This window comes from Gasterosteus aculeatus, chromosome 21 (assembly GCF_964276395.1).
Source record: "Gasterosteus aculeatus chromosome 21, fGasAcu3.hap1.1, whole genome shotgun sequence".
Lineage (NCBI taxonomy): Eukaryota > Metazoa > Chordata > Actinopteri > Perciformes > Gasterosteidae > Gasterosteus > Gasterosteus aculeatus.
This window is the reverse complement of record NC_135708.1, coordinates 10,600,866-10,625,725: the sequence shown is the minus strand read 5'-3', so window position 1 is coordinate 10,625,725 and position 24,860 is coordinate 10,600,866. Positions and strand designations below refer to the sequence as shown.

At 42.7% G+C, this 24,860-nt stretch overlaps 1 protein-coding gene across 3 annotated transcripts; it reads left to right on the top strand.

The window, feature by feature from the left end:
- The first annotated feature begins 15,049 nt into the window (after nucleotides 1–15,049).
- On the top strand, nucleotides 15,050–24,820 carry cngb3.2 (cyclic nucleotide gated channel subunit beta 3, tandem duplicate 2). Of its 3 annotated transcripts, none has more exons than XM_078095664.1 (17): nucleotides 15,050–15,265; nucleotides 15,861–15,903; nucleotides 17,292–17,502; nucleotides 19,851–20,011; nucleotides 20,124–20,647; nucleotides 20,736–20,786; nucleotides 20,862–20,948; nucleotides 21,044–21,108; nucleotides 21,274–21,396; nucleotides 21,496–21,637; nucleotides 21,937–22,096; nucleotides 22,214–22,311; nucleotides 22,395–22,478; nucleotides 22,626–22,744; nucleotides 22,908–23,060; nucleotides 23,690–23,831; nucleotides 23,923–24,820. In XM_078095664.1, exons 1-17 carry the CDS (start codon nucleotides 15,161–15,163, stop codon nucleotides 23,941–23,943), a joined length of 2,289 nt encoding a protein of 762 aa, XP_077951790.1. In that variant the 5' UTR covers nucleotides 15,050–15,160; the 3' UTR covers nucleotides 23,944–24,820. The 3 variants fall into 3 exon arrangements, with proteins under 3 accessions (XP_077951790.1, XP_077951789.1, XP_040023168.2); XM_078095663.1 differs by having other exon boundaries at nucleotides 17,289–17,502; XM_040167234.2 differs by lacking the exons at nucleotides 15,050–15,265; nucleotides 15,861–15,903; nucleotides 17,292–17,502 and having other exon boundaries at nucleotides 19,831–20,011.
- Nucleotides 24,821–24,860: the final 40 nt, after the last annotated feature.

The window sequence follows — 24,860 nt, the reverse complement described above, 5'->3', positions numbered from 1 at the left end:
CCTCGTGAGGCTTTTCCCCCGAGAACAGCATCAGCTGTCCGTAAGGAGAGAGGAGGAGGAGAGACGTTGCAGTGGGATGTGAGGTTTTGTCCAGACCCTGACAGACAGAATTGAGAAATCCAATACAGAGATTACGGTGATGATATTTCCACTGAAACGAGGCTCGTCTGAGTGCCAGCGGGGGACGTGGGGGTGAGGGAGCTGTTACATTGCCTAACACACAGACTTTATATATTTGTATTATTGTCAATAACATCTGCCCCATACAGTATAATGAAAGATAAAAAAACAATAAGCCCTTTTTATTAAAAATGTCAATCAGATGTTGTCTCTTTTGAGTTTGAAAAGAAACCAGTTTCATTTTCAAAACCAGATCCTCTGACTCAACGAAATGGGGGGAAACCTTTTAGTATCATAATACATTTGACCAAGCATGAAATTAAACCGTTGAAGACACATAGCTAAACCGCATCAGATCTACATATTGCCGAGACTGAATATACAAATATGACGCTCTTATCTTACAGCACACAACACATCACACAATCATTGCTTGCTGGTGTTGTGAGTTTGGCACATATTCATTTTGAGCTCAAATACAATTATATCTTTAGTGTTATAGACTTTATTCATTCATTCATCTCAATAAAACTGGGAAAAATCAGTAGACGTTGGGCTGCCGTGTCTTGGGTCTTCTTTTGAATAATATTAAACAATGTTGTATCAACTACAAAATTAGATTGCGTAGGTATTGTGTATGTGGTGGGTTTGGAAATGGTATGGTAACATTTTTAAATATAAAAAATGTATGACGTGTTTTGCCACACTACATGTGACAGATCTAAAAAGATAGCACTTAATTGTTGTATGTTGGCTGTATGTGGGGAGTGTTAATGGAACCATTTGTCTCTTTAATATAATGGTATGTTTCTCTCAGGCTGTCTGGTTGTTTGAAGCTTCACTGGTATTAACTACTCATAACGCCGCAGAATGTATTAAAGCCCATATAAAGTTGGCCGTTTGGAAATAAAAGGCTCCAATAAAATGTTACAAATCAATGGTACAATGGAAGATTGATTGTACTGACCAACGATAGGGAGTCATCTCAGAAGAAAAGAAGTGTGTGTTAAGCTGTTCTCGTCATATATCAAAGGTAAAACAATGATGCATGAATTCATTAATTCAAAAATATTGTGAATGTTTAAAAATACCTAAAACATTATGGTAGAAGTATATGATCCCTTTCCACTGCTAGTTGTTGCTGCAATTTTTATACATCATGAATATTATTTATCCATTTGCTGCTAAATTTATCACCTCAGATTAAGATTTCAACATCCCAGAACCGCAATTGAAGAATCCATGGTGGGATTTGTTAGCCAAAACTGTCGATATTCAGAATTTATTTTGCATATTTGACTTCATCTTTTCTGTAAAATTGTTTTATTTTCAGTGTACAGACGATAGCTGTTCATCGTACAGGTCACCGTAATGTTCAAAAAGATGGTCTTACTTTGGTAAAATGATATCATGAATCATAATAAGTAACATCATCATCCAGGAATACAGTTGGTTTTACAGAGTCTCAGCATTCCCAATTCATGCAATTCCAACACACTATATATTTAGATGTGAAAGGAGGAAAATCTTTCTGCCAAGATGGAGTTTATTCAGTTATTCTGTTCCTTTCTGGACGGAGGCGACAGAGTTGGTGCCAATTATGTCATTGAGATTCATATTTTACCTTCACCCTGTGAGAGACGTGTCACCAATGCCTCAGTTCTCGGGAGATCCCATGCATTTCGTTCACATCCACGTGCTGTGGATTCAGGTGATCACATGCCAAAAGAAAACGATTTCACCAGCTTTCACTTGTCCTGAAACGCTCTATTTCTCTCCTTTGTGGGGTGACTGAGCTGAGCTGTCCTCTGTTATTTTCTACGCCCCAGGAAAACTTTCAGTCTCTCATTTTTCAATTGTAGAGTGGGCAGTTCATGCAACTCGTAATGAAGGAAGCCGCTATACCTCCTTTGGCCTTTTACTCAGCCCTGAAATGACCGCCTAGCCTCCAAAGCTGAAATAAAACACAGTGTTTCTTGCCCGACTGTTGAGCCGAGCATGATTTCCTTGCACCTGACTCGTCCTGAAAGACGCTCTACCTCGGTTGACCCTCCGAGCGCAAAAGGGAAGGAAAAGTAATTTAGCATTTTGAGGCGCTCCACATGATGACTCACTCCTCCTCTGCCGGAGCCAGATGAGAGGGGAACTTCCCTTCTTTCTTCCTTCAGCTGCTGCCGTCTCTCCACTCCGTTCTCAGTGTCGACGTTTCCACATAACGCTGCAGTATTATGAGCACCCGGATAATATTTATGTTCTGCTTCTTTTCCGCCTCCCGGCAGTGTCAGACACGTTTAAATATTTTTTTTTTAAAAGAGAGATGGGCATAAAATGAGGTGAGCGCCAGCGGGTGAAAATGATAGTGTGGGAAGTAATCTGGGGAGATATTGTATTTCAAGTACTGTATGTCTGCGGGAGGTGTTTTTTTTTATCGCTGGACGAGGCCTCGGCGCTAGCAAAGCTGCTTCCAAGCACCTGTCTCATATTGGAGAGTGACGCTCTGCCTCTCAGTGTCGTTCACTCCATCACCGGTGTGGCCGGCAATGAGCTGGCGGAGACTCCTCAGCTATCGGTTCTCCACGGGCACCGCGCAGACACGCAGCTTCACGTACGCACACTCAACTGCTTTAAAGCCATTTTCATGCCGTACATATACTCCTGGCAAAGACAGCTGTGCTGTGTGGAAGAGCATAATGTACTTATGATGTATATCACGCTAGGAAAACATGCCGAGGCCCCTTGGTCTGAGTCATCTAGCACACAGCCCACATTAAGCGAGAAGAGGTTGAGCCGAGAGCAACAGCGGGGTGGTTAAAGCGTTTGAATCAGTTCCGGCCAAAGTTCTGGAATAACTTCTTTGGATGTTTACAGTCTCTATATAATACTTTAGCATTCCCCTCATCTTTTAGGTTTCTGGGAGAACCCCGGCGGGAGATCAGAGTCGGGAGGCCAAACAGAGACGCTGGGTATGATGCATGCTTTATACAGGGATCTGCATCAGTGTTTGGGAGCGTGAACACGGACTACCCACCGATACAGTCAAAATCTCATTTTTTGAACTTAAATTAAACTTCAATGGATGATCAACGATGCTGCAGTGGCCCGTGGGATCCACATTTTGGCATCTTCATCATTATAATGTGCACGTTGCATTGGACCAGAACGTTTTTTTTAATTAACTACGGACCCAAGTGTAGACCTATAGGCTCTTTGCACAGTTATCAATGCTGCCACGCGGTTCCACAGGCGCATCAATAAGCTTAGCTTTCATGCCATGAGCCACCATATTGATCACATCCTCTACGATCGTTGAGCAAACACAGACGCTACGCCAGAGCAGGCTATCAGATTTCCATATCCACTCCAACACGATGGTGCCTATCGAGTGTGCGGATCCCAATGGCTGCTAATAAAAACCCTGTTGCTTCATTTGCCTGAAGTTGGACCACTTTCTAATAAAGATTAAATGCATAGCCGGATAATAGTGTCGATGCAAATGGAGGGATGATGATAACAGAGGCAATTGAGAAGAGCAGAGACACTTGCTACGGCAGGAAATCAAGAAATTAATATCTGCAGTGATTGCACGTGTGTGTGTGTGTGTGTGTGTGTGTGTGTGTGTGTGTGTGTGTGTGTGTGTGTGTGTGTGTGTGTGTGTGTGTGTGTGTGTGTGTGTGTGTGTGTGTGTGTGTGTGTGTGTGTGTGTGCAGAGCATACTTGGCTTTCAGGGCACTATTTGCATTGTGCAACATGGAGACAGCAGGCTGTCTGGCAGGCTTCCATTAGCGTAATCATTTTTATTTATTTTTATTTCAACCAGCCGACAGGTCCTCACTCATCCAGCGTTGTGACATCTTGTAGCAGAAGCATCTTCCAAAGGGCAGAGTGACGTTGTACTGAGCTGCTCGCCTCTTTGTTTCAGCTCTTGCTCACTGTCGGACACTTCCGTCTACTTTGTCACTCGCGAATCGCGAATTAGGATATTAAAAGTGGATTACATTTGCATTTTTGGAAACAGAAAATATAGGTGTCAACATTTTTGTCACTTAGTTTCCATTTCTTTTGCTTTGATGGACTCTTTTGTTGATTTGTTGATTTGTTTTTGGGACATTTCGAAGCAAAGCGAATCTCAAATAAGTCTTAATAGGGGAGCCAAATGCAAACTGCAAATGCCCTTAGCGTTCTTATATCAAAAGACCTTGATTATCATTAACTACAGTGATTGGTGTCATCTTACTTAAAATAGAATGTGACTATTTATTGTGGATCTGGACTCAAACAGTTGTTTTTCTGTTTCCACCTGCTGCATTAATGATGGACAAATCGGAGCGAGGAAATGGAACTTAAAAAGGGAATAAGAAACAAAAAATAGATCAAATCAAGAAAAGATAAACCAAGACGAACCAAGACCTTTCCTTCAGAAAACAGGAATCTGAGCTCCCCCGAGATCATGCATCAAAGTCTCCTGTTCCTCTGGCCTTTACCTACGAGCAGCAGGGCTCCACACCCATCCCGTCCTGTCCCAGAGAGACACATTGTCTAACACGGGCAGGTGCTGCTTCCCAGTGGGATGACAGAGGGACAATATATGCAATTCCTTTCTGGCACACAGTCAGGCTCTCACGGGAACAAGGCACAGGAAGAGCGTGTTATTGGGATTCTGCTCCCCTCTATGCTGAAAGTGAAAATCTGGCGAGGCAGCAGGCATAGGTGTAAAAAACAGCAATGCACTTGGACGTGACATAAGGTCAGCAGTACTGTATATGCGCGCGCACACACACACACACACACACACACACACGTGCCAGAAATGTCTTTCAGCAGGTCTCTTGTAAAAGTCAAGCAATCCATTTGGGGCACGTTGCCTGCAAACAACACGTTTACTGGCAAAAAAGGCCCGACATTCAACCACCTAATTTAATTGGAGTTGTGTATATATATACACACATATCCGGTATATATGTTATGTATATTGTGTTTTCGGTTACTACACTTCGGCTACGCCTGGTTTTTATTCCTTGGTGGTGTGGAGTTTGCCGGGATGGAACCAGCCCAATAGTTCACATGCACCAGGAACGGGCAGGAACTCAGGCCTTTGGGTCGCACCGCAGGCCCTGCACTCCCAGGCCAAACAAAAAGGTGTCAGCATGTAAGACAGAGTCAGAAATGATCCTCTGTGGTGCTAAGTGAAAGCCATGGGGAAGGTGCGTGTTGGAGGGAGTGTACACCAGTGGGTGAAAGTGGGTGTAGCTGCTACTTGGTGTGAGAGCAGGAGAAAGACCTGCAGAGGCGTTTGGAGGTCATCTGGGCCTGAATTGATCAAAACTCTAAAACGGTTGATTTTATCCAAAAGGATTGCCAATTCCTCACTTAATTTTAGCTGGGTAGGCTGTTCCTACACAAAATGTTGAATTTATTGTACAATATTGTCATATATTTCAGAAAAATGTTATCATACGGAAATCTCACCATGAGATTTATTTAGGTAGGTTTGAACCAGAACACCTCCCAGTTTGCATGTCTAAATGTCACAACTGGGTGGCGGAAGCAGGACAAAGAAAAAGGACGTTAATAACCGCCGGAACTCACAAACAGGGTGATGACATTGATTTACGTGACAAGAGACACACATGGCTTAAATACACTGGGAAGGAGCAGGTGATTGGACACGGGTGGAAACAATCAGAGACACAGCAGACCAAATAAAACAGGACACAAACACACACCGTGACGCTAAATGCATCTGAATATTACTTTCATTTACAGTAACGTTGCGTGTTTGACTTATTTTACATTGCTTCTGCTTCTATCTCTGTACAGCAAACTGTCACAGGGATTTAACCTAATAATCCCTCAATCAATCACTGTCTTTATACCACACGGTGTCTCGTTTGTTTCAAAATCAATGTAGAAAAAGAACCACAGCCGGTGGCTGCCGAGCGATTACAGTCACCAGCGCTGAACAGCCAACAGATAACCACCAGCTACAGAAACTGCCTCTTTAGAAATGCCCAGAAAGCGACACTGATTACATTGTTCCATCGAGGAGAGGATCTCTTGGAAGAGCGTTTTTAAATCACCAGAAATGAGGACGTTGCGATGAGAAAAGGAACTCCCTGATTGCCTCTTCTTCAGGGTGGTGCCGGTGATTTCGGTCCCCCGGTCTCTGCTGGTGTCTCCACGCGGTCTGGGAAGCAGAAGAAAACCATTGCATGTTATGTTGAGTAGATTGATGGTGTGAATTAAAGTATTTTGGGGAACGTTGTTTTTACGGTGGTATAAAAAGAACTGCAATAACAGTCAGAGGAAACAATAGTGCCACTGAAGTGTTAGTTCACGTGCACGTCCACCTGCTGTGCACGAGCCTCAGTGGAGATGTGATTAGGCTTTCGAAAGCACAACACTGTTTTATCACTTTAAAAACACAAATTGGGAGCGCAACGTGTGCCCTTAAGCTGAGGTCAACTTCCCTTTACACGGCCGCTTTATCTTGAGGAGATGGTTTCTACATAAAATAACAATGACTGTATTTCATATCGTCTCAACAATGAAATGCCGCCTCACATTCCTCACACACACACACACACACACACACAGACATGACGGATTACTGTTGGCATCCTTATCCAAGATATGAAGATGGGTTTTGTAACAGCTCTTATCCAGAGGAAGTGGAGCTCAGTGGGGAGGCAGCCGGGGGCCAGAAGGTAGACGGGGGCCTCTGAGAGGAGAGGAAGAGGGAGGATGTTATCGCTGTCTCCATCTGTGGAGGGGTGGCACAAGACGAGACCAGACACGCACCTTTCATTAACCTTCACCTTCCTCCTCTTGTTCTCCTGCAGGCGCGTGTGCTTGTGCTCACGCGGCCGGATGGCAGATAAGACGCTCGCGCCTGCACAGGTTTGGCTGTGTGACGCACATTTCACATTAAAATGACCCGATGCCTTTTGGTACGGCTCTTTTAAAAAGAATAACTAGTGTAGTGGAATCTCAATTAAAGAGGTGAAAACGAAATACCAGTACGTGGTTTACTTTTTGCACCACCTTGTCATTTGCAAGGTCCAAGTACCTACATCAGTGTTGTTGTTGTCACATGACTGCACTCGCTGCTTCTTTAGAGCTCATGTACAGTATAGGAAAGAGAAGAAAGGTGGCCAGTGTGTTAAAGATGGCGGCTTGTTCATTCCAATGAAAGTGGCTCTTTGAGTGTCTTTTCTGCGTCCATGTGTTTGTGCCTACACAGAAGTCACATGACAGCCGGATGAATCCCGGCTTGCCCTCTGTCAATAAGATGAAATGAAACCATCTTAGCTCGGCTTAGTCGTGGGTTTTTGTTTCATATCAAAGTGGCTTCACTGTTCAGACTCATTCCGTCTGTCCTCAATCAAGCAGTGAGCTGCTGGTACATCGTACAAGGCTACGTTGACGAGAGCAAAGAGACAATGTCCATATTCTACATCCTACAAGTGCTTCCTGCTGTAATGTCCATTTCCCCACACGGTGAAGTTTTATCGTATCATGTCTGGGTAAGTCAATCAAACTGATTCGGAAAGCGTTGACCCAGGCGGTAATATTCTTCAGCCAACGTTGACATTCATACGCCTGGAAGTCTCATGAGCAGGAGACCTGTAGCTTAACGCCAACTGACAGCCGTGTCGTGTAGGACTTGATTGGTCCCGGGGTGGAAGGGGGAGGGGGGGGTGACATGAAAAATAGAAAAAAGAAATTGGGTTGTTAACATTCATGAGAAATGATCACGATGTCAAAGGGAGTTCATCGACTTGTCATCTCTCCAGACCGCACTGATCCATTTGACTGGTCCTCTACCTTCCATTCAGCCTGTGACGTGTAGGAATGTTTTATTCTTATCCTTCTAGCTTCCTCTTCCCCCTTTGTCCTTTCATTCCATTCACTCATACTTCCCATCATACCTCTCTTTTGATCTTTTGATTTTTTTTTACCTCTTCCTCCCTGTTTTTCCTTTATTTATTTATTTGTCCTTTCTTCGTTTCCAACCCCCCCCCCCCCCCCCTCCGTTAACATCAAGAACTCTCCCTTCCTTCTCCCCTTGCTTATAGCAAGATGATCCCTCTATTTACTTCCATTGCCTATGTCTGTCTTCCCCTCCCCTCTATTGAATATCCGATCAAAGATCTATCTGAGCATCATCATCCTCTTATGTCATATTTTCTCAATCGTTTTGTGTTGTGATCTGAATCAGGTCACATTGTCAAGTTGAAAGAAAAATACAGATTTTGTGTAAAAAATTAGGGCCGTCAACATTAACGCGTTTGTCTATGCAATTAATGCAATATAATATTTTAACGCAGTTAATGTAGCTTTGTTTACTTGCGGTCTACCGGTGTGCCGGAAGTAAACAAAGTTGACCCCAGAAACAAAACGGCCGCTAGCGGCAGTCAGTTCGGTCGGAGAAAGCAAGTCGGTAGCTGAAGACGGAGAGAGAGCTTTTTGCAGTGGAAGTAAAACAAACAGAGCAGACTGCTGCGCACAGGAATTCCATCGTGTGTCAAACAGAAGGGGGTTGAGGGGCAAACCGGCAACTTCACGTATCGCTAGGCTAAGCTAGCTGCTAGGCTACATCTACCCTGCAGAGGATCGCCACAAAAAACGATTAATTTATTTCAAAATGTGCGATTAATTAGTTGATCTTGACAACCCTAGTAAAAATGAATACCTACATCGACCCGGAGAGACATTAAGCAACTAGACGCAGACCCCAAGGCCCCGGGTATCAACAGTTAGTGATCACCGTATCAGTGTACCACTATTCATCAGCTACCTGTCCAACCAGATCCCTCGGCTCAGTAGGCGGCCCAAAGCCCCCGACGTGCTGTCCGATGCGCCCCATCCCAAAGCCCCAGTGTTGTCACGGTGGGGAGCACGTGAGTGTAATCTTTAATGGGGAGTCTGGATCATAGGCCTGCCAAGTTGTGCCTTCATTCAGATTAATGTGCACACCGACTGGCCAGGCATTAAGCCCCACGGGCCCTCTCAATAACACACCTCAATGCTCTTCGCCTCTTTGCTGCGCATCTGCCGCACAGAAACACCAAACCGAGGCTTTCACTCCAAAAACACACACATAGGTCTTGACCAACAGAAGGCTGCTAAACTTACATTCTGCAACCTTGGGAAGAGAGACGAGGCGGAAAGAGTGAAACTATGGGAAATATCGGGGGATCTCAACTGGAGTTCTCCAAAAAAAATACGGCTATGCCTCGCTGACCTCATCTCACCCTCTTTAGTCAGCGGCTGGCCCACACGCCAAGATGGAGGATTGGTTATTCCTGATATGATATGATATCTAACTAACAAAGTTTATCATTTTAATATGAGAATATTGATTAACAGCTCCAGTTCCAAGGGGGAACTTTCCTAAAAAATGTCTCCTCTGTTTAGTCCTCACCTAATAAATAATCATCGTTCTCTTAAAACCCTTGTTTCCAAACCAAGCTTAACAGTCATAACCATTGCCCAAAATATGCCTCATCCGAACGAATCAGATGTGAAGGATTAATTATTTGGTTTGAGGATGAATTAGTGGCTCTTTTTATTTCCCTGGCACAAGTTCTTTAGCTCCACCAGATGTTGCTCATAAGTCACATGTGTCTACTCTCCTTCGCTTTGTGAGAGTTCAAAGTATTTCTCAACAGCATCTGGCTAATTCTAATGAAAACATTTCCATCATCCATAGGAGAGGAGAGGAGAGGAGAGATGTGAAGGGATACTCTGCCCCCCTGTGGTAGCAGACAGAAGTGCAGCGCTCCACATTCAGGACAGAGGCCTCATATCACCTCCAGAACCAACAGTCAGCCCTTTCCCACTTCTTACATATTCTCTTTGAGGATAAATTCTGCACCATTACCAAGCTACACTAAACACTGCCCAACTGCAAAACGTTTGATCACCCAAATATAAATTACGTAACAGGGGTGATATTGCAGACAGCACATTATTTCATCAGGTTTATAATTCATTTGAACCATTTTTATGACTGTGAACCTAAAGAACATTATTAACAATTATTTGGATTCAAAGACAGTAATGAAACAGAATGGCTCAGCAACAACATTGTGTAAGAACTACTTCCTCAAAGAAACTCTCCACTTCCCCAAAGTATCTCAGTGTCTTTCAGGTCATTGTTGTGGCTTTCTAGCCTCAAACCCTGCAGCTCGCAGGCAGCTGTTTTGAAAAATAATACAAACTACTGGTAAGCAATTGACGGGCACCTGGGGGCCTTCAACTTAAGCCCTTAGATAATGCTAAGCTAAATGTTATGGTCAGCCACAGTCGAGTTAGATATACTTTTGAGCTCACGCGGCCTTTTCCTTAACTTGGATCAAGTTGTTTAGACCCGTTGACTTCAGATAACACAGGTGGAAATAAAATGAATAATTTAAACGAAACAATTTCTCTCTCAGTAGACTGCAAACGTCTTTCTAACGGCCACTTTTCCTCCTCCTTCTCTTCACTGAGGGGAGCGCCTTTACATAGAAACGGCACAGCACTTGAATTTTACGGCATTGTTAAAGGGCCAATCATTGTGGCATTTGCCTGAATGATTAGTCTATGAATTGGCCTCCCTCGGTTAGACTTTCTTATAATTTCCAGACCCCTGGTTGAGAGTAGCTCTGTATTAAGCCAATTAGAGCGGTGAGTCATATGTCACTGGCCACAGGAGCGTTCAGCCTCCTCCACTTTTGTGCTATAAATTTACCTCTAGCTGTTAACAGTGTCAAGGCCCATTGTCATTCTGCTGCTGACTGACAAGGGAAACTGATACATGCTGCTGTCAAGGCGGCGTGGTGGAGTTTGTCTGCGCGTGAGAAGGCAAAAGGTCGGGGTTTAATCTAATAGCATAATGCAATTGCAGTCATCCATCTCCTTTAATTACTTTCCTTTTTGCATGAGTTACGTACTGAAAAGTCTAACACCAAACAAAGGTTTTCTTCATATACCTGGAGGGCACAGATAGAAAAACAACAAACATGACAAATGATTAGCTCTTTTTAATATGTAGGGAGCTCTCATTCAGCAATGTCAGCGGCTAGCCCCAAATCCCCAAAGCTTAATTAGATTAATAGAAGAGATGGAGAGGATCCAACGACGCGTCTCCCTGCATCACCAGACCGAGGAAAGATGAAGAGGCATAAAAAAAACGCTTCCTCTTCCACTCATCCTCCCTCCTACCTGCACCAGACAAGTCAATGGTCCTCGAGAACGCTCTGAGACACATTACAGCAAAGCCCCGTCTGCACCGCCGGGGCATTTTGCTGGTCGCTCCCCGCTTAACAAGATGAATGGAGCAGCGGGATGTGGGGCAGAGTGGGTGGGCCATAGTGGTGTAATTTCATGCTTAACGCCGAGCTGGCGTACGAGTGTCTGACTAAGATAAGGGCTGAATGGAAATGATGAAAATGACAATGGAGAGAGAGATTAGAGGAAATGGCCTGAAGCACATCATGCTGATGATGAAACCTGCGTAATATATTGGTGAACAATGGGCCCATGGACAGGTTTCTATGAGCACAACTACCCGGGGGGGGCTTTTTACAAAATTGCAGTTTTGAAGATGTTCAGACAGTTAGGCTAGCAGATAAACGTGCCAAAAGACAAAATAGTAAAAAAAAAAGTGGTTTTATATTTCAAACAACACTTTGAGGATCCTTTTGTAAAAAATAAAATACACAGGCACCATGACGCTTGGAAATTGTGTTTAATAAAACTGTTAATTTAAGTACTGTTAATGCATAATACAATTCTGCACTGAACTGAACCCCACTCTCTCGGCAAGCCCGAAGGACCTCCGGATCCTGCTTGTGGAAACTGTTCAATCGGATGCACCTGCAGAGCACAAAAAAAATAGCCCAAAACGCAGAACGTGCACATCAATGGAAAGACAGCAGAGTCGGGTGGGAAGAACGGCCAGCAGCACCTGTATGCCTGTCCTTTGCAACACTCAGCCTCTCACAAACAGATCGATCTTGTGAGACTCCAGCTTCCCTCTCTTCTTCGCGAGCCTCTTCAGGAAGAAAACCACAGCTGCGATCTCTCTCCTCATCTTTCATTACGCTCCGACAGCCCTTGTAAAAAGATCGGCTATAGTCCGCAGTAACAAGGAATTCTATGAAGGAAATGGGAGTTTGAGTGAAAAGCTACACAACCAATTAGTCTCGACAGGTCAGAATATTGTTTTAAACATATCCAACTCGCAGTAGGAACGTTAAAGTTAACATTAGATAACGAGAAAATAACTAAAGATTATTTCTATTGAAATTCCTTCACCTTCATGAGGTCACAGTGATATCACTAGATGTGGTCCATCTAGTGATATCACCCCTCCTCCCCCTCCTCCCCCACGGGCCCCCACGTGAACAGAAGGGGGCCTTGCACAAGAACATCAGAACTAACTGAGCTCTGTTTGTGAGGAAGTTCAATATCTAGTTTCAGAGTGATGTGGTCAAGCCCAGAGTGCTAATTACATGATGAGATTGAACTATGATTTTGTATTGTTTCTTTAGCTTTGTATGCCTCATTGACCTCTACTTCATTCACACTTTGTGAATAAACGTAAACACTATAAACCTAAGAACACGTCTTGCCTCATGACAGTGTTGTTTTTTTCTTTTTCATTATTTTAAACAATGATGATTCTTATTGAGCCTGTTAGGGTTTACTGTTCTAATAATTGTTGATGCAGTCGATGACAGAAAGTAAACTTTAAAAAATAATGACAATAAAAAGGACTCTAGGTTACTACAACGACAAGTGAATGATGCTGTGTGAACAATTTTCAGTCCAATATAGGTATTCATGTTTCAGTAATTTGGCATGTCACATATTTTGCTTACCTCATTTTTCCAGTTTGTTAATCAGTCTCACAATAAACTGAGAATGCTAATTTGTCAAACAATTTGGTTCACAACAAAATAAACCACTGCAACTTTTACTGTGACCGCAGTTTGTGTAAACATTACTTTACTTTTCACTTTTTATGATAGAAAGGACATCCCTAGATGCTGCTATTGGATTACAACAAAGAACGCTTGAAGCTGTGATGACAATGCTGAGTACGATTCACTCCATAACGAGCGTGTGCTCGACCAATAAATCCACCACGTCGGTTGGTTTTGAACCAATGAGAACAATCGGGAGGCGGGTCCTTGTTGAAAAGGGCGGCAATGATAACCGAACCTCTGGAGTTCTCGTGCCCGTACCCTTCCCGGGCACGAGAACAATTAATTTTGTTTAACCACACGCTGGATGAGGGCTGTCAGAAAGGGTGAGTCCAGATGCAAAAAGCCTCGTGTCTCAGCTTTATTATATAGGTGTCCCTCAGTGTGATTAGTATGTAAATGTATCACAAGTTATTATGACTATTTCAAATTTTTGCCACTAAAGTAACTTGATGCTTAGCATGAGGCTGCTAACTTCAGAATATGGCATTAACGTTAGATAATAAGCTAATGCCTTATACTTCTTTAAAAGAATACTCACTGTTTTCACAATCCGCTCGGTTTTAAATCCATCTCAGTGCGGTCTAAATAACTTAGCGTCGTGTTTGGAGTGTTAGCCTAACTAGCTAGCAGGCTGACTACGTCACTGTTGTTGAGCGTGGTGACGCGTGCATAACCGGAACTGGTGCGTTGCAGCCCGCCTTTAACAGAGGTAACGGAGCATATCGAAAACAAAGCGGACTTGCCTTTAGTTTTGGTTATTTTTGGTTTTCCCTCCGGGAATTTAAATAAAAATAATCTCAAGCAGCCGTTGCCTCGTGCACATGTTCACTTACCGGACAAACATATTTAGTTATTTTCTAGTTATTGTAAAATATGTCATTTTGGCTGAATATAAAAGATTCACTCTCAAACGTTTTCTCTTGTAGAACGTTCCAGCATATCGTTCATAACATTAAATCAAACCCAACAGGGAGTGTTGTTAGTCAGTTAACTGTTCATTTCCAATTACTATTTGTTCCACCAAGTATATTAACTAAAAATATTGTTTCATTTTGTCACACCAAACAGCTCGGCAAACCAGCCCATCTGCTACTCTCTGCACTGTGGCTCTACGACATTTCTCTGTAGGACATGCGTTTTGTTTCTCTGCTAATTCTCAGATCAGTTGCACTTTACTTACTGTACTGTAAAAAGACAGTTTCATCACACTCAGCCCGTAAAAAATTGCCACCCTGAGTCGACCCACCAGAGCTTTAACCATGTTCCACCTTGAGGCCGTCTGTCTGTCTGTTTGTGTTATTTTGTGATTCCGAACTAACCCCTTAAAACACCAAAAGTCCCACCATAACACATACAAACCCACCAATCAGGGCATCGGTAGACAGCTGACTCCCCTGTTCTGCAAGGTGAATTGTTTTTTTTGGCTGCACCGCCTTTAGTCCAAAATGGGTGCATACTGATTTCCATCCACTGTGGGTAATACCCTGAATACGCATGTGTATTTGAGACAACGCCACTTGAAACATCCGAACTACCCCTTTAATGCCCACACGATGCTATAGTGACAGACACACAAAGCATTTGTGGACCTCAGTAGTGGTCCTCAACTATATATGTTTATTTAGGTGACACCTTAAAATTCTAACTGTTATCCTCCCCTTTTATCTACCACATTATCCCTGAAGGCATCGAGATAACCGTGTCAATAAAAAGTGTAACCACAAAGTGTCTTGTTGTTGGATAGATTCTTTACGGCCGGTCTGTGCCCATAACCTATAGCCTGCAACCTCCCCTATTTACGCGCAGCGATACGTTTACATGTGCTCTGGTAACATGCGTTCTGTATATGCTGACCTAAGTCCTGCTTTAGAGGTCACCTCTAAGCCTATTGGGATTTTCAATGTTGATGTTGGGGGCTATTCTCTGGGCAAGAGCATTAGCGATGCTAAAAGCAGTAATACCACCGGAGCCAACTCAGTTATGACAAGAGCAGGAGAAGAAACGGGAGAAGGAGAGAACAGAGAGGGTTAACCTGAGGAATATGGACCTTTAGGATTGCGGACATGTTTGGCAGGTTGAAAAGTCTCTTCGGGAGCCCGCAGGTGCCAGTGGCTTCGGGGATCACTGATCCAGCTGCAGCTCCGGCTCTGGCTGTGGCTCCCGTTGAGGTGAGACTTAGAAAATAGTGTGCTGTATATTCAGTGATTAAATACAGTTATTTCGAAATACGAACTGCAACATCTTTTTTTCATATCTGGTTTCCCAAAGGAGATTTTATTCTCCTTGGATGCCCAGAAAAGTGTCCAATAGCTTTCATGGTGCTCACTATGGGTCAGTGACGGTAGGAGAAGCCAAGACTGAAATTAAAAATGACCACAAAAACAAAGTATTGTTTGGCATCTGTAATGCCGCGATTTGAATTTGGTACAATTTCTTTCCACAGGGATCACGACAGTGGTTTCTTATCTGCTTCCTCATCTATTGAGTCGCTCAGTACTCTTGCCAACAAAGAATCTAATAAAACTGTTTCATTTCACGGGCACCATTGTAATCACCATTAGCCGATGGGCACTCTGAAATGTTTTTGATCTCAAACACATCTTGTTTTTAAGAGAGTCGATCAGTCAAGGGAGTAATTTGTAAAATGCTAAATTCCATTTTCTTTAAAAAGCCTCTCTTAATTAAAAAGTCTCCCCGATGACCTTGCTTTGACTAATGAAGGCGAGCATCTGACAATGTGGAATATGATGATTTATCTTGTAGGAGAAGCCGGCCGATAAGGACAAGAATGTGGACAAACCGCAGGGTAAGTCATCATTTAACATTTAGATACAGGATTATTATATGTCTGTTTTTATTTTTCTTTCTTGTCAGATGGGCTTTCCTTTCAATTTAATTCACTCTTTTCACAGAGGCCTGTGGATAAAACTGTATGGAGAGAAAGAGAGTTTGTCTCCCTCTGCTAGAAAGGCCCCCGCTTTCAAATCATTATCTCAACCTTTCTGCTGTAATTTGTCAAAACAAAAGTCAAAGACTATTGCTGATATCAAAGAGGCGCCAATCAAGCAAGTGTGTGCATGATGAGATATTGATCAGGAATAAAATCAGATCAACAGAGAGGTGCACAGATTATTGCCTGTTCAAACCTCACTGTCCCTACTTTTTGAGTTCCATAACATAAAGTGAATACATGGAATTTTTTAAATGTGTTGCTTTCAGAATTAGATACAGTCTTGTAACCATTGTACGATCAAGCTCAGTGAGTATTTCATATTGTAGCTCTTGAGCCCGTTCAGTGGTTTGGAGGTGTAACTTAACCCCTAAAAAAACTAAATTATTACAATAATAACATTCGCAGCACAAACTGGCCTTTGAACGTCACATATTATCTCATTCAAAACTTTTCTTTTTGTCCATATTTAAGCGCTTTCTACTTTTTCATTTCAATTTCGTGCTGAATTAAATGCCATCACTCTAGGAATCAGGAATCAGGAAACATTTATTAGCCAAAATATGTCAAACATACAAGGAATTTGTCTTGGCGGTTAGTGCGCGACAGTAGACAGACAAGTAATAAAATAAAGTGGAATGAAATGCTAATGCAATGGGTTAGTAGAATAAGGCTACGGCTATGGGTTAGTATAAAACAAGGGAATAAAGTTAAAAAAAAATTAAATATTAAAAAGTTAAAAAGAAAAATATTAAGCATAAAGTGCACTAACGAACAAGTTAACAGACAAGAGACAAAGTGACAAAGTGATGAATTACAGTTAAAGTGACATGTGCAGTATGAAGGGGAGTGACCGGTGGAGTGTTATAGTCAGGCAGTGGGGGACCGGGCTCTGTTGATGAGCCCGACTGCCGACGGGAAGAAACCGTTCGTGTGGCGGGAGGTCTTAGTCCTGATGGACCTCAGCCTCCTCCCAGATGAAAGGGGCACGAACAGTTTTTGTCCGGGGTGGGAGGGGTCGGCCGCGATCTTTTTAGCTCGCTTCAACGCAAGTAATCAAAAGAGACGAAACTCATGAAGCACAAAAACAAAGTAACAGGGAAACAAAGTCAAACAAAACAAATCAGAAAATAAAATCAATCTTATTAAACACAAAATTAGAAAAGGCGAGGCTTTATAAAATAACCATGCAAAAACTTGATCTGAAAGAGATGAAATGGCATTTTGATTTCTTCTCGCAGCAGCAGCTCCAGCAGGACCACCAGCAGCAGCTCCTCCAGCAGGACCACCAGCAGCAGCTCCTCCAGCAGGACCACCAGCAGCAGCAGCTCCAGCAGGACCACCAGCAGCAGCTCCAGCAGGACCACCAGCAGCAGCTCCTCCAGCAGGACCTCCTGCTGCCGGTCCGGCTTCTATAGCAGCTCCATCTAACCCGGATCAAGCTGGTCCTGAGGGGTAAGACCTGCACTCTTGGTAGTTTCTGCAGTTTCCACCCGTTTCAGCAAAGAACTCTGAACACGCCTTCGTCTGCGTTCTTTCTACCCGATTGGACACTTTGATAGCAGGGGAGATGCACTCAGTATTACGGAGGCAATTAAAGAGAGTAGGTGTAGTGTATTTATTGCCAACGAATGCTCCGAATGGCACTTTAGCTTACGAAAACACACGACTGCCAAGACACCGACACCACAAACAGCATCAAAACAATCACCCACACTAATTAATCACATTCCCTGTAAAGATCGGCCATAGAAGGAGGGACAAAGCCTTCAGAAGTGAACGTCACATGGCGATCTTCATCCCCAGGTGCCACATGCATATTAACGGGGAGTGACCTGAAAGTGGATTAAAAGCTTTTGAGCTTTATAGGTTTAAGAAGCTTTTCTTCAGGCCAGCTTCTGGCCAAGGATTGAAAACCATGAAGGCGACACATTTGGCGGATCCTCACAATTGTAAATACACTTTACTTTTCCAAATGATGAGACATGTTATAAATGTATCATTGCTGGATGATCAAGGACGGGCGGCAGTGAGGAGGACCTTGGTGTGGCGCACAGTTAAAGTTGTTCAGATTTGAGAATGTAATTTGGGGTTATTGCCAGAGTCACGCCTTTTATTTTGAAAACTGTATTTGAATCTGCAAATAGCGGACTTGAAATATAAAAAAAGGAAAGTTCATTATGATGAAAATAGAAGAATAAAGATAACCGTTTAGATACGTATGTCTAAACTCTGAGTTTAGTCTTCTGTCATTTTAAGCACAGCTGACAGGATGTTTAGATGCGTTTGTCCTCTAACTATATAAAATGAACATATTCCTTATTTACAGTACCAATGAACTGTTAGGGTCACGCAGTTGATAGTAATATCTAATATTACAGTCCTATAGGGGAATCATTTTTTAGCATGGTCATTGTGCACACTTGTGCCGTTTCTGTTTTAGGGACATCCCTGTTTGATACACAGCCAGAGATTAAACCACAGCTTTGTTTCCCAGACTCATGTGTAGCACTCAACTGTGGAGGACAGTGGTCCAAATCAGCATATTGCAGCAGTGAAATAGTTCATCCTACACGTTGTAAAGGAAGCGGTGTCATCTGTGTGCCTTTGTGCTTTTCTCGTTGTAAACTGTGTTGAGAAAAGGTTATTGGTGCTATTTGATGAAAGTGCTTAAGTTGGACATATTCGGGTTGTGGTGTTTTATGCAATGACGTGACATGACTGGCTCCTACAGTCAGCCAGATGTAATGTTGGATTCTTTCCACTAGTGGGCGACACATGAGCACAAATGTCCTCTTTGTCGTCAGTCAATGTGAGTGCCGGCTGTTTGGGGCTTTTCTAACATTTGATTTACTAAAACAGGTGCTGTCGTACAAACAAACATAGACATAAACAATGACAAGAAAAGGTCTGTTCCCTTAGATTTTATCAGTCATGATTAGAAAATGTATGTCACTCTATGATGAAGGACTTCTCAAGTACCTATTTACTTGCTTGGAGGACTTGCAAGCTATTTTCTCAATTGACAGTTAAGTGACCTTAACGGGCCGGAAGGTTAAAAGTTAAAACAGCTTGTTTGTGTCTTGACTACATTCAGATCTAGCTGGTTAATGTAACACCATGTTTGAAGAGGTTTCCTCTAGGCCAGTGGTTGCCAAACTCAAGAATGCCGTGGCCCAATTTAAAATCTGAAAATCTTTTGCGGCCCACCCAAACCTGTAATCACAACTCTGATCAACAAACTAGGGATGATTAAATGACCTTTAACGTTAAAAGAATTTAACCGATTAAAAATGTATTAACCGACAATGTATGTTTTGTATACCATTTTCTCCGGAGCTCATATATATTTACTTTAATACTACAAGATGCACCATTTGACATTGTTTTGGTTGGCGGTGCCTTTTGTTGAATAACGACAGGCGGACAAGAGCAGCCGTTTCGAGTGAACGGATAAAAAATAGGTCAGATAAAAGAATAACACATAATTTAAATCATAAATATGTTTATATTCATTTCAAACTTTTCAAAATTGAAAATTAAAAACATTTTACTTATTTATTGTAAATGACCTCTCGCGGCACACCTGCAGTACCTTCGCGGCCCACTGGTGGGCCACACTCTGGGAATCGCTGCTCTAGGCCAACTGTCTATAAAACATTTATAATATATTCATTACGGCCACTATTTGTATTATTCTAGAACAAATGCAAATATCTACCTCATTACACAACAAACAAGTTAATTTACCTTAATCTAATATAAAGTTGGCTCCTTATTCTGATGTTATTTTCCGTCTTTAGACAAGAGTCGGCCCCACCTCCACCTGCCCACATTGTCATCAACGCGTATGCAGACGAGCAGCTCAGATCCATCGCCAAGCGCATGAACGAGAGACTGAATCTCTACAAGGAGAAAGTGGTCGATCAATATGCTTCATCCCCAGAGATCAGCCCTCCTGTCAGTGAGTACCAACACCACGGAGATCGGAAGGCTGCATCACCTTAAAATGATATCCAATATTTAGAACTGCATTGTATGTTTAGGCACACTCAGTCTTAATATTGTCCTTCCAGCACCTTTGCTGCGCAAAGACATCTACACAAAAGTCATAGAGGAGAGGAACAAGCAAGCAGAGGAGGAGCGCATAAAGAAGGAAGAAGCGGACCAGAAGAAGAAAGAGGAGCAGGAGAAGAAGAAGAAGGAGGCCGAGCAGAAGAAGAAAGAGGTTGAGGAGAAAAAGAAAGCAGAGGCCCAAGATGAGACGAAAGAGAAGAGGTCGCTGATGTCGAAGTTAAAAGACGCCGGCTGGCATTCGGTGGACATGGTGCTGAAACCAGTTGAGACCTTGATGGACCCAGTGCTGGGGAACACCATCGACCCGTTCACAGACCGCCGCTACATCGCCTGGTTGAGCTTGGTGACTCTGGCCTTTAACTACAACACCTGGTTCATCACAGCCCGTCTGTGTTTCCCGTACCACACCGAGGGCATCATCCCCTTCTGGTTCGTCCTGGACACGCTGGCCGACCTCATCTACCTCACAGACTCCATCCTCTTCCAGGCCCGCAAACAGTACGTCAAAGCAGGAGACATCATAGTAAGTCTGACGTAATGGAGCCGATGGAGGCCGGTGCTAAGAATGATTCAAGACATGGGAATGTGACAGTGTTCTCTTCATCTTCCAGAAAGACAGAGTGGTGACGAAGAAGAACTACAGAAGCACAGACAGATTCATGGTACTGTAGCTTGAGTTCTGGATCTTAAAACCAGCTCGCCTCAGTGACCTCACACCATCTGTCTCTCCTCAACAGCTGGACGTGATGTCCGTCATGCCATTCGACTTGCTGTACCTGCGGTTTGGATTCAAATCCATTTTCAGAATAAATCGCTTGCTGAAGGTGAACTTGATCATGTGTCACAAACGTCAGTCAATCGATTAAAGGGTCAGTTTGCTGGGGTAGCCTGAGCTCACGATGCCATTCCTATTCTCAAGGTGGACACATTTTTTGAGTTCAGCGACCGCCTGGAGAGCATCATGGCCAAGGCTTACATCTGGAGGTTAGTCTAGATATTTTTGTATACTCATATATAAATACAAAAACCAGTAACTGAAAAGCGCAGGGTGGATGAGGTCTGGTAGGAACTCGCCTTTTAGAACGTTCTCCTGATTGAAAAATGAATGGATACATGCAGAGCAATACACTGTCTTCACTTTTCTATTAGAGTGATTCGGACCATCGGATATCTTCTCTTCATGCTCCACCTCAACGCCTGCTTCTACTACGTGGCTTCGGACTACCAGGGCATCGGCAAAACTAAATGGGTCTACTCCGGTCTGGGCAGTGCGTAAGTGCAGAAACTTTATATTCCTATTCCTTATCCTGATGATAATTAAAATGGGTCCTTTTGTCTCATCCCCTTAATCCACCTCTCCCCTCTCCACAGGTACCTGCGCTGTTACTACTATGCCGTCCGCAGTCTGATCAACATCGGGGGTCTCAACGAACCTCATACCGTCTTTGAGATTACCTTTCAGATGACTAACTTTTTCACGGGCGTCTTTGTGTTCTCCAGTTTGATTGGACAGGTGACACAGAGACACACTCTGCCCGTGTTGAAGTCCCGAAATGCTCAGTTCCTCTGGAAGCCTGATAGAAATTAGCACCTCTAAATTAGCATGTTTTCCTGACAAATGAGAATCATGCGTCATCCTTGCCACAGTAGTTTCACTGAACCCACTCATCTGTATTTCACTGTCTCCCCACAGAGTCAAAAACTTGTCAACTATGCTAATTACTGTATTTCAACGGCAGTAGTACTAGTTTTCTATTTAAACCAATGTTTTCCTCACTTGATGTTGATATTCTTACCTTCGTTTTGCCTCAGATGAGAGACGTCATCGGTGCAGCCACAGCAGCACAGACGTACTTCAGATCGTCCATGGACGGCACGGTGGACTACATGGTGAACAACCACATCCCCTCCTTGGTGCAGAACCGGGTCCGCACCTGGTACACCTACACCTGGGATGCACAGGGCATGCTGGGTCAGTCACACTGCACTAAGTGATCAGCTCCCTCAAAACAGGATCTTAAGTAGCTACATACATGACTTCAAAAGTAGCTAATTGAGTAAATTCCCTGTTTCATTTCGATGCATTTAGATGAGTCCGAGCTGCTGGACAAGATGCCTCTGGTGATGAGAACCGCCATCGCCGTTGACATCAACCTGAGCACCTTTCAGAAGATAGATCTGTTCAAGGTGCTTTTCACCACAAACGCAATAAAAAATTAAAATTGCAGCTTTGGAATTGAGTCAATTAAATATATACTTTTCCTCTGCAGGGCTGTGACCAGCAGATGTTGGTGGACATGTTACTGAGGCTCAAGTCTATTGTCTACTTACCTGGAGACTTTGTGGTGAAAAAAGTGAGTCGTTAACGTTGTAAGTGTTGTATAGGAGTCTTTGTCACCTTTCAAAACCCTGTGATTACAGTGTAAAAATGGACCTTCTGATCTTCTGCACAGTGTTTTTGATGTTTCCACATATGGAAATGACATTGCCTTCTCTCGCAGGGCGACATCGGCAAAGAGATGTACATCATTAAAAGCGGTGCGGTGCAGGTGGTGGGAGGACCTGACAACAGCATCGTGTTCGTCACACTGAAGGCCGGCTGCGTGTTTGGAGAAATCAGGCAGGAGAAAGTTCAGCCTTTGTCTTTGACACACGGCAAATAGAAAGTCATTCAAATAAAGTGGAATGCGTTAAACATCATATGTGCTCAATCACCATTAAACAAATGGTGATTGAGCACTTTCAGGGTGTTTTATTCTCATAAGATCTTTTCATTTTCTCAGTCTGTTGCAATCGTCCAAAGATGGAGGGAACAGGCGGACGGCTAATGTCAAAGCCTACGGCTTTGCTAACCTTTTCGTCTTGGAGAAGAAAGACCTGTTTGACATCCTGGTGCACTACCCGGAGTCTCAGAAAGTGTTGGCCCGGAAGGGAAGGTGAGTCAGAGGCCTGAAGATTAACACCTGTCTCGCACACTAAGCTGATGATGCAATACTAACAATGCACTTTATTTCTATACGGCTTTAAAAGGTACTCAAAGGCACTTTACATGGCACAAACAAATGACAGAATCAATAACCGTCTAAACACGGCAGGTAGATGACATAATATTGGTAAAAAACTCAGATTAAAATCAGATTGAAACAGGTGAGTTTTGAGTGCAGAAAGGAACAGTGTAAGAGAAAGTAAATCGCGCACACTCTCCCCAATGTAAAGAATGATCTTTTCACCATCTTTGAGTGAGGATAATCAACAAACTCTGACATACATGTGAAATGTAGTCATGTAGTAAGTATTTATTGTTTAAGCTGTTATTTTAAACAATTAAAAAGACTTAAAAATTATTACAATTGTTCACCTTTCATGCAGCTCTTGACAGTTTTTACCTACATGCAACTTCTCTCTCATAAATCACTTTCAGCAGCAAATTGTTCTTTTTTTTCTTATACTTTTAAGAGATAGTATAAGCCAATTCTACGCTTTTCATGTTATACAAGCGTTGTGATACATGCATAATGTCAGAGGGTGTTTGTTTAGCAAGCTTCTTCTGCTCGTGCGTGTGCAGGAAGCTCATGAAGGCGAAGGGTCCGGCAGCGGCTAAAGCAGAAGTGGAAAAGCAGAAAGGACTGGTGCTGTTCGGACCCAAACCACCAACACCCAAAATGCTGCGCGCTTTCGGTGGAAAGAACTTTTTGGCCAAAATGAAGGTAGTATTCTACATTCATGTGCAGTGATGTACAGAAGCTGTTGTAAGTATGCTGATTGCTAAACCCATATTTTGTGTTTCCTTTTCCCCAGAGTGCTGCTGGTGGCCAGTGAGGATTTAGTGAGGTATAAAGTGAACTTTTTAATACTCCTTTTTGGGAGTGAATGGGCAGTTTTGTTCTCAGCCTCTAACTACTTACTCTTTTGTACTGAGTGTGTGTTTCCTGTCATTTTAAGCGTAAATTCCCATATTGTTTGACATGTTTGAATGTGATGCAAGCAGATAACACACAACAAAAAACACCCATCGAAGACAACAAGCAGATTTAAACCTTATAAATGTATTAGACAAACTACTTTCATACGATAGAAAGTAACTATCTATGTGCAAAATGTTGAATCTGTCTACTAAACACAAATACTATTGGAAAATGCTTGTTTGATATTGATCTACTCGCCTGGTTTTGTTTGGCTGCTTTTATCGTCTATTTTCAGATTGCCCATGCACATCTTTAGAAAGTGCTTGTAAAAGTCTAACAGAGATTATCTGTCAGAATATCATGATTTCATATTTTAATTGATTTCCTTTCTGTTAATATTTGAGAGAGAGAGAAATAGAGACAGAGAGAGGGAAGAGAGAGACTAATCCGGTTAGCCAGGAACATTGTGAGAGTTAATTAACTAAGTGGCCTCTGTGTTCGTGAACTAGTCAGAGTGGACTAAAATAACCCCAACAGCCTAATTCTACATCATCTACCTTTGAATGTAAAATTGTAATTGTTGTTACTTGTTAATTGTAAAAATTAAATGTAAGTCGCTTTGGATGAAAGCGTCAGCTAAATGACCTGTAATAATAATATAATATAATGTCTACCGTGTAGATTGTGTGTTATCCCATAATTAGATATATTTAAAAATGAAATCAGTTCCGTGGAAAATGCAAAGGGAACATGAACAGTTATCTTGTATTATTTAATTAAACTAAATGGCAGAATGAATGACCAGTTTGTATTAATGAAAATATATCCCAT

Bases quoted from the DNA above. Each gene is read 5' to 3' on its own strand.
- cngb3.2 (XM_078095663.1), top strand. From the start codon at position 15,161: ATGTTTGGCAGGTTGAAAAGTCTCTTCGGGAGCCCGCAGGTGCCAGTG. The intron at 21,638-21,936 runs GTGACACAGAGA...GTTTTGCCTCAG, and splicing joins TCTCCAGTTTGATTGGACAG to ATGAGAGACGTCATCGGTGC. The intron at 22,745-22,907 runs GCAGGAGAAAGT...TCATTTTCTCAG, and splicing joins TGCGTGTTTGGAGAAATCAG to TCTGTTGCAATCGTCCAAAG.